We start from the raw sequence: 10,428 nt of genomic DNA on the forward strand, positions 1-10,428 counted from the left end.
CTCAGAGTAAAAATACCCAGGTCAAAACACCCACAAGACCAAAACAGCAAATGTTTGGAACTGATTATTTATTTAGCTGAAGTGGCCATGAAACATTTTATCTTGATTACAAAGACAATAATATCCTGCGTATACTGCATCTCTGTATCATCACATTATCATAAGGTGACATGCTCCTTCTGAAATTTGTCTTGAAAGAAGACCACACCATGCATTCACAGTACCACTGCATTTAATCAATAATGCTACTGTACGTGCTTCCTAAGAGCACAGCATTGGACAGTAGCTGCTAAAAACATTGTGACCAAAACTGATACTGTTGTCTTGATATTAAATTTGATTAGTTTAACCTTTGCAGAATTGCTGTGTTGCTCACAATGCCTAAATTATCAATGACTCATTGACACAAATGAGGTTTTACTTCATGCTTGGAGTGAGACATAGTGAGATTCTGATATTACTACGCACACTAGACTGTACTGTAATAAGACACAAATGTAAGGAGCTGTACATAGGAAACAACTGTCAAGGTAGTGTTATTTGTCATCAATCAGATGAAGGGAAACCCAAAGCTGCATGAATACAGTACAGTCCTGGAGTAAACTACTCCATCAGGAGGTGTTCTGCTCTCAGATCTGGGGAAATCCCTGCAGGTTTAACTTGGCTCTGAATTCAAGGTCATGCCAGCACTGAAACAGTCAATAACCTGGGTGGTGTTAGAATTAGATAGAAAAACAGATATTTGATTTGAAAAAGTACCACAGTGTTTGCTTTCACAGGAGCTGTTTACACGCAACATGCAAGAACTTGGTGTTAAATAAAAACCAATTCATCTTGCTATAAAAACAAATGTTCCTTATTAGGAGTAAACTATCATAATGAATGTGCTTATACAATGAAAGTATCATCTTATGATAAGATAAAGTTATGAGCAACTATAGCTGTGCTGATCAAATGTCTGCCTGTCCCCCCCTAATCTGAATAATTGAAAGATAGGTCTTGAAACCATATCTGACCAAAGTACTTGTGACACAACCAGTAGGTAAGCTGTAAAAGAACCAGATATGCAGATCACTGTGTGAGACAGACGTCAGCACACTACAGTTCATCTGCACATTCAGAAAGAACCTTTTTTTCCTCATAGTGAGGCTATAACAAGGTTTTCTCTGGCAGCTGCACTTGGCTGTCATAAACAGCTGAGCTAACTGTGGTGCCTCACATTATTTAGCTCCTGAAACTGTGAAGCAGTACTGTCGGCTGATCCTACCTGGGTAAAAGTTCGGTTATAAATACTCAGGTGCTCTAACTCTCCTTCGATTTCAACCGTAACACACCAACTGTGAGCTGAGCAGAAAAAAACGCTGTGACACTGGTGTTGGGAGTGCTGTGGTTGTTGGGTGGGGGGGGTTTGCAGAGGGAGACAGAGGACAGCTGTCAATCCCAGCAGCCTCCAGGTCTAAACGAAACCTGCTGCTAGCTCAGCAACTGTAGGCAGGCAGCTGTTCTGGGAGCTGCTTACTGAGATTAGACAGATACACTGGGCCCGATATCGGCCATTTATTAAAAGTCTGACAGCAGCCGGCCAGCATCAGTCAGCTCCAACAGCATAACCACTGATAGGGGCGTTAATATGGATTTCGCCCAATAACTCAACCCTGCACTGCTAACATTTTCTGTTGCAGAACTGGGGGCAGTACATAGGGCGGTGGAGTAAAACACTCAGTAAAGCTATGTGTCATGTTGGTCGTTTCTCTAAAAGTGTGTTTCCATCCACTAAAAAACTGCAAACAACAGAAATTTGAAAGGCGTCAAAGTGTTATAAAAAAAAAGTCTGTATGCTTGGCTGAGGTTGAAAAGTTGATGGACTGATAAAAACAAAATGCAATAGGAAACTAAGTGAATTATCATGGCGTACAAGAAGCATATGACTTAAATGTCAAGTGAGAGCTCTGCTTCAGTGAAGAGACGGAAAACATCAGATCTGTGTGGAGTGATGAGGAGATCTCTCTCACAATAACACGAGATGGAGAGAAATGTCACATTTTTCTCTCTATTACTTCCATCTCCTTCTGCAACGGTTTAATGGCACCCAGCTAGAGAATTAACGCCACCAACACTTTATCTTGATGCGTCCAACTCCTAATATTTGCAAAACATCAGTGGATGGCATTGCACATTAATCTGCATTTGCCTCTGCATATTTCCTGAGAAGTCGAGGGCTACATTTGAATAGCTGTGCCAACAGAAACAACTAATCAGTTTTGTTCTTTTTGGATTTGTTGAGGAGAAAAAAACAAGAAAAACAAGAAAGAAACAAGAAGTTTTATTACAAGAATTTTGCAGATAAATGTTTTTTCTTTATCAGCCTCAGCCAAGCAAAAGTGTTGATGAAAAAGAGGGCTGGGTTAATGACCATTTTACAGACAAATGGCTGACAATTTTTTTTACATGATGCTCATCTCACCCTTATATAGTATAAAACCACTACGCTGATATAAATCAAGAAATAAAGAAATAAAGAAGAGACACAGTTTCATTGCTAGCAGCTGGTGGTAGCTGCCTCATCCTGCCTTGAGAAGCTGCTTTCACATCAGAAACAGAACATTACTACCCTTGAAAGAATAACATTACTAAATACTGTTTATTTATAATGATTTATAAATATTTTAGAGACACAAAAATGACTAAATCATTTCATATTGGGCATACAGGGCATTAAAATTGCAAGATAGTAAATACTGGCAAAAGATACTAGAAATCATCTGCTTCACACCAAATATATTAGCAACCTACTGACCTTATCAATATCAACTCTCCAAAATGTATATTGCTCAGACTATGATGCAAACTGACTGGTGCTGTGTGCTGCTGCATGTAGTATCTCTCCATCAGTGCCTTAGGCCACAGGCTGATATTGACACAGAGCCTCTCTCTTCCAGGAGTCAAATGAAATCATCTAGGAACAAGAGCAAGATGAATACTGTGGCTCACTGTGAACCTTTAAGACCGACAGAAACCGAGCCTAAAATACTACACACAAGAACCTGCCTCCAAAATAAGGCAGCAGAAGAAGTGTTTTAAACAAATTATAATTTTTTTTTTTTTTTTTTAGGAATAACATTTGCTTGTGGGAAATTTGTAATGCAAACCTGCCCGAACCATGGCAGTTGCAATACCTTGAATTTCATACCACCATGGTGAGATATTTGAGTGGAGACAATGGTCCCATAATCTGATAGCGCTGTCTGTTTCCCTGCTTCCGGACAGAGCTTCGAGTGAACCATGATATGATCACCAAGCTGCAGTGGAAGTGCACCAGCAAACGACGGCAGCTATATCTAGACACAGATGCACCTCTCCTATTTCAGGAAGGAGACTAATGACATTTATATGACCTTGTTAGAGGCTCCCCACTGAGGCAGACATATAATGATGACACATCAAATGTAATAACAGGTATATCGCTTTGATTTTACAATCATCTTCAAGTAGTCCCAAAGAGCTGAAACCAATTTGTGAAGCCAGAGCGGAAATCGTCCGAAAAAGCTCATATTCATCTGCATTTCAAAGATACTGGGATAAAAAAACAAGGGAGTGACTCAATAATTCATGAGAGCTACCAACTCCACAGCACTTGAGAGTTCCCATAGCTGGGATATACGGGATGCAGCTCTCATAGATGCAGCAGACTCGAACCCACATTCTGTATTTTCCTTTCCTCATTCAAATCAGTGGATATGCAAACCTTGAGCTGAGCTGCACAAAAAGTACATTTCCTATGTTAACAGCTGTTGTGAAACCGTAGGAAATATGCCAAATCAGCGCTGAGAGGGCATAGTGTAAATACAGCACAGCAAATGCAAATAGGTTGCACGTTCATCTGTCATGCTGTTTTCGAATGTACCTCTAAGGCCCAGAAGATACATTAGCTGTGCTTTACGGTTCTCGGTGTGACCTTGTACAAATTTATGACCAGTATATTAATTGTACAAAAACACATTATCTATAGAGGAAGTGCGTGGGTGTCCATCGGAACTGAAATCTTTCTTCATAAACTGAAAACAATTGTGCGCTGACCTAAAATAAGGCTCCATTAACCATCACGTATGTTACAAGTCTTCCTTTGGATTTCTAAAATTTTAAGTGGGTAAATACTAGATTGGTACATCTATGCAATATAGTGCAATGCAAATGCAGTCCAATTTTAGCTTTTAAAGTGCTATAAAGCATACTTATGAAACATCTTTTGGATATCGTCGACTCTATCGGGGGTACAAGAGAAGATGACACAGTTTCAAACAGAGAAGGAGCTTTAATTATTAAGCTCAAACTTTATATCTCAAAGTACTGATCCCATCACACTAACAAGACAGCTGTGGGTTCAATGAATGCAGAGTGGAGACAGAGTGGAGAGACAATAAAAAGATGTCACTCCTCATCCATCAGTCTCTTTAGTTTAGATCTCTGAAGCACTTACTCTTTTCTTATTGACTCATTCGACTATGGAGACCTAGAACTGACTAAATGTAAGTTTATCAGACAAATCAAAATATAACTGAATCCATCAATAAATAATTTTGTTAGTTAAATAAATTTATCTCCACTCCAAGTTTCTTTTTTTATTTATTTATTTTTCGTCTTGGCAAACATTTAATCATCAGTATTAGTGGAGCTGTGTGGTTAGCTAGCTAAAGACAGACAGAGCGTTAGCGTTTTCAGCTAGCTATCTACCTTGCTGAAACTTAACTTTCATCATAAAACTACACCAGTCCATGCACATACATTAGACATACATTGCATACTGCTCTTGGATCACTGTATAAACTCAGAAACACATGGTTATGCTCCCAATCTATTTCCCTGCGTTTTGTGCGTGGAACTGCAGAGACTGTGCATCGGACTGTGAGCGATTCCAAAACAGAGATTACACACAACTCAATGCTGGGCCTGACCTCCACCTCTTATGCAGACACACACGGAGATGCACTGCTTTGCTAAAGGTCCTGCACACATTACAGTTTCTGTGTCATGGTGTAAGAAGTTCACAGATAATATGCTTCTATTGCCATAACATGTCCATGTCTCCACAATGGATCTAGGACTTTTCTTGTGCTTCTGCACTTTTGAAGAAAATAGTGTACTCCTGGAGGACCTCATTCCTCAGGACTGAAGCTGAATGACAAAATATGTTTTCAGGGTCTTTAAGACGGACAGCTTCAACCAAATCAACTTGCCAAAACACGGCAGGGTTTATGGAAGACAGAGAGATGTTGGCATTGTTTAGCCAGGATTTTTACCCATGGACCCAGAATATGTTTGAGCAAATTCTGATTTCTCGTGTCATGTCTTCCTGAGCAAACAATTTTTAATCTTGGCTCTGATTCTATAGCCCCCTTTCATGCCACACAAAAAACCCACTAACACTCACAAACATCTGGCCTCTGTCTGCAGTAGACGCGGATATTTATCGGCTCCAGCTCCAACACGACACTGATGAAAACATGAACCCTAGGTGGACATGCTAGGACGCGCATCGAATTTACGGACATTGGTGCGTAAACAGCAGGGAACATTTATTTTTTTGTTTGTTTTTTTACAGTGAGGGAATAACATGAAATGATGATTTTTTTTCTTTGTATGCAACACTGCATGTGTTGAGTTTGAAGAGACTTAGGTAAAAGACAAAGTAAACACCATAACACAGTCACTGGCCTCCATAGTGCTTTCTGCTGCTTACTAACCCTGTTTCCTGGCACATTCGAGATGTTGAACATGACACTGGTTTTCCTGTGTTAAAAAAAACCTGAATATACTGACTAATTTCTGTGTAAAAGGGGTTTTAACTGATCTTTTTAGTTCCCAATTATGCACGCTCTCATCATCCTGTGCCAGCGTGCAGAGACGTTTAAGTGGCCTGGTCAGGCTATTCTTGTAAAAACAAGTATGACTCTTTGTTTCATGTATAATTGATCATTACATTAAGACTTAGCTGACATGCACAAGACTGTCATTTACAAAGTCAGAGAGCTGCACCTTGTGACTTCCTGGAAGCTTTTTTCTCTCCAGAGAGAAGAATAATGTGAGCAATCGATTTTTTTTTTTCAGAGTGATTTAACCTGGAGTTGATGTACACTAGACCTGAAGTCATTTCCTGGTTCCATGATGATGGTAATGTTAATAATAGCAAGATGGATTTTTTTAATCAGTATTCTGTGTTCCTTTGACATAAGATTGGGGATTTGATAAAATTCTCATGTGAATTTTACATTTAACTAATTAAGAGACATTTCAGCTGCAATAAAATTAAAAATTTTCATCTAAGATATATACATTTTTATTCAGTACTCTCTGGAATTCATTCTTGTCTGAGCAGACAGTCATATTAAATGGCACACTAGAATACACAGAATGATTTTTAAAAAAAATCATCACAGTCAATAACTTAAGCCCTACCCTTTGGGAATTCGCGAGCGTGTGTGTGTGTGTGTGTGCAGCTTTTATTTCTGCATATCCCCCAGCACTGTTATCACTTAACTCTGTTATATAAAGCCTGTGGGTAACTGCTCTTTATTGTGTGAACAGCCATGTGGGGGATGCCCCCAAACCAAAACAATGGCCTGACTAACAGCAGCAGATAAATTTAATCTTTCTACACATAAATAATCCTTTTAAAACGGAACCAGGACACCTGAAGATGGTCAAGAAATTTAGTGGGTCACCCACTAGACAGAAAAAAGAGGGAGACAGACAGAGAAAGGGAATTAATAAGTGGCCGTGTCCAGGCCAAGCGGGGCTGATATAAAAGACGTTGCGGCTTCCCTGAGGGAGTGTGTTCTAGGCCAGCAATTGCCTGCCTGGGGGCCTGTCGTCGTCTGCTGTGTCCATTCAGCAAACCACAGCACACTTCCTCTGACATACACACTGGCAAACACTTACACAAACACTCTTGATGTGTGACATCTGTCTGGGTGAAAGGGGTGGAAAGAGTCCCAATATGAACTGAAAGAAACAGAAACCCTGTGAGATTTCCCCCCCTGACTTCAAATAATATGGACAAGAATAGGTTTGGACACTTTCACTAATTGATGTGACACCATACTGATTGTACCATAGATGAGCTATTAAAGCTTTTCCATCTGTTGTTTTGACCAGCTGGAGTCAGAGAGGTCATTCCTTGGAAAGTCCTTTAGTACACAGGAAGAGATGTTTTTTACATTTAAGGTTTGTTTAGAATAAGAAGCACAGGTGAAAAAAAAATAAGAAGAAGAAAAAATAAAGTATTGATTCTGCGTGAGTAACATGGAAAATCAATACAGTAATGGCCACAGCAGCACAAAACACACGGACAGAATTGCAAATATTATCTTATTGTATAAGTATCTGTATTGGTGTATATTTCAGGTGATCAGTGACAAGGAACTGCCAAAGAAATATTTATGGTAATTTAGACACAGCAGTTTCCATTACATAGATTGCCTGTCAGAGAGGACTTACAAGTTCTTGCATTGTAAAATGTCCTGCTCTGTACACTTTTTAACAACCAAAGGTAAGAAAAGGATCCTCATTTAAAAAAGTAAGAAAAATACAGTTAAACGGTAAAACATTTTCAGGCAGAATGACCCTTGTCATTGGTGTGTCATTATTACAGCTGCAGCAGTGAGTCCAACGATTGACTTGCTGATCAGCTGACAGAAAATGAATGACTACTATTTACTAGTATTTTTAAAACACTGAAACATTTTTTTTTGTCATTTCTTAAGCAAAACTGCCAAATATTCACTGATTCCTTTACTATGGAAATGTCAAGATTTTATGCTTTTCACTACATCAATTAACTGAGAAAATAATAAGCAGATCGATAATAAAAAATAATTTTTAGTTTCTGTCCTAGTCATTGTATAATTGGAGTTTTATTACTAATGGTTACAAAAGCATAGGTAAAAGTTAGCAAAGTTTAATGGCTATATTAAAAATAACATTCTTGCTTCTGCAGGTCTGATTTTTCTTTAAAGCTGCAGTAATAAAAAAAAATGATAACAGGGAACTGAGGGTAATGTCTGTGTAATATGAAAGAGGTCACTCATAGTTACCATCTCATAGAGAATTATAACTTCACTGCAGTTCAGCTCAGCTGTACAAAGGTTTTCGGTCTATTTTGGATAATAACAAACTCCCCTCTCATCATCACTGGCTACGTTAGGCAGCTGTTCACTGCGAAAACCTCTGGTGTCCTCACTGTACACTACCTGCCCTGCATCAAACGGCAGACCAAGTTAGCAGTTAACCAGTGAACACAGCGGAGCATTTAGCAGCTAAAGAGCCAGATATTTCCCTCAGGAAACACAGAGAAAAGAGAAGAGTAAATATGGAACTTCATCACTCTGAATAAATGTCATTGCTGCTCCATATCTGCTGGATGTGTAATCGTTTCCTAACACGTTTACAGTATCGACCCTGTTAGGTTAAGTCAGTGTTGTGTTTTCAGGCCCCCCCCCCCAAAAAAAAAACTCAATCCCTTTAGCTTTAAAAAGCCTCTGTGCAAGCTACGTAGTCAACATCAGCAAGTTTCCTGACAACATACAAATTAAACACAGTTACACAGTGGATGTGAGTATGTTACAGACACTATCCAGTGTTACTGCTGTTATTATTATTATTATTATTATTATTATTATTATTATTATTATGTGCTGCCCCAGAATCACGTCTTACTGCACTGACTCAGTGTCCATTCAATCAGTAACCTATACTCAGTAGGAATCCATTTCATTATGGACACTGATTAACCGAGGACCAGTCTGACACCACAGACCTGTAAATCCAGTCTCTAGTCTAGTAGTGCTAGCATGGCTAGTGCTCTTTAACTGATGTGACTTTAGCAATTTGTCCTTTCCTCCTCTAAATTTTTCTGAGCAACAGCATTGGAACCAAACAATGTGTGAACACATCACTAACGACCGGCTAACAGAGATAAATGACAAACCCTGCAAACTGAGTTCTGGCCCTGCTTGTAAACTCAGAGTCAACTGCTGCTTGTGCTTCCCTGGCCGGTGACAGACAGTAGACAGTAGTGTTGTGTTTACAGTGAGAGCCTTTAGCCGACAGGACAGATATGAACTCACTGATCTGGCCAAGTCAAAGACAGTCCCTCCATTCAGCAACAGCAGAGGACACAGGGTGATCCCCCCCCCACCCCACCCTAACACACACACACACACACACACACACACACACACACACACAGTCATGCCTTCATGACTCCTGACTCCAGTTTTCTGAATAGTTCATGTATGACAGCTCCTCATGAACATGCCTGACACAAGTTTCCTTTTTATGGTAGATTTGACTAAAATGAAAATAACTAAAATAAAACATGTATTTAAATAAATAGTATTTCTAATACAGCTTTGACATGTTTTGTTTTTACTCAGAGCTGCAACTTAAAGTTAGGTAAAGAGTGAAAAAGTAAAATATAATGAAACAGCTTGTGTTTTTCTTCTGTTTGATGCTAACGTTACTTTTCCGTTCACTTTAATTGTTCCAGTCTTGCTAATTGTGTTTAGCTCCGCTCGCCTCTTCGCTCAGAAGCTCCCTTCAATTACAGCCGACTTTATTCTGCTGCTTTAATGTGTCTAATTCTGCCACATCAGACTTTACTCTGCTGTGTGTCCCCAGCTGTGGACAGTTGTGGACACTGGACACCAGCTAGCTGCGCACAGTGCAAACAGAAACGGGGAAGCGGCGAGTGTGGAGGGATGCTGCGTTTGACCGGTCCGCTAAACCAAACTCCCGAGAGAAGCCCGTTACTCTCTGCCCAGACACCGGCCGTGTCTCCGTCGGGTCTCCCTGAGACCTCTGACATGCATGTACCCTTCCAGTCCTCCACCCAACAAACACACAAACACACACACACACACACACACACACACGGTGTTTAGGTCAGGCTACTTACGCCCTTGGTCTGGGGAAGCCCATGGATAACAGCACATCAAGGCTGGAGCCACATTTCACTGAGCCCGGCCGGTTCTGCCGGAGCCTCCGAGGGAGGATTTTACTGTAGAGGTCGTCTTTAGCAGCCATGGTCCAGCGGGTCAGTCCCCGGTCCGCTACAAGCCCAAAACAGTCCGCCACCAGACCTCCGGTTAGTCCATCAGATTGAGCAGGGTCCGCATGAGTGGATGGGTGAGCGGCAACAACAGTGAGCAGAGCAGAGAGCAGCGCTGTGCGGCCAGGCACAGCCCTGCTACTCCGCCCCCTGGAAGAAACAGCAAATTAGATCACTGGATGCACACACAGGCAGAATACAGAGCACAGTATAATACTACACAATATATGAGCTTTAGGGAAAACAGTGTGACTTCTTTTTTATTCTAACTATGATGTGTGAGATGGTAGGTTTACCCTAAACTATACTGTACGTGTCGATTA

At 40.3% G+C, this 10,428-nt stretch overlaps 1 protein-coding gene across 2 annotated transcripts in view; it reads right to left on the reverse strand.

The window, feature by feature from the left end:
* The window catches only part of ubash3bb (ubiquitin associated and SH3 domain containing Bb), a 42,796-nt gene extending 32,544 nt beyond the window's left edge, over nt 1-10,252 (reverse strand). The window contains exon 1 of one of the 2 annotated variants that reach the window (XM_041046833.1): nt 9,953-10,252. In XM_041046833.1, coding sequence (XP_040902767.1) covers nt 9,953-10,080 — 128 coding nt within the window. In that variant the 5' untranslated portion in view covers nt 10,081-10,252. The remainder of the gene's footprint in view (nt 1-9,952) is intronic. The other variant, XM_041046832.1, reaches the window with a different exon arrangement.
* Between the last annotated feature and the right edge of the window lie 176 nt (nt 10,253-10,428).

This window comes from Toxotes jaculatrix, chromosome 9, assembly GCF_017976425.1.
Source record: "Toxotes jaculatrix isolate fToxJac2 chromosome 9, fToxJac2.pri, whole genome shotgun sequence".
Classification (NCBI taxonomy): domain Eukaryota; kingdom Metazoa; phylum Chordata; class Actinopteri; family Toxotidae; genus Toxotes; species Toxotes jaculatrix.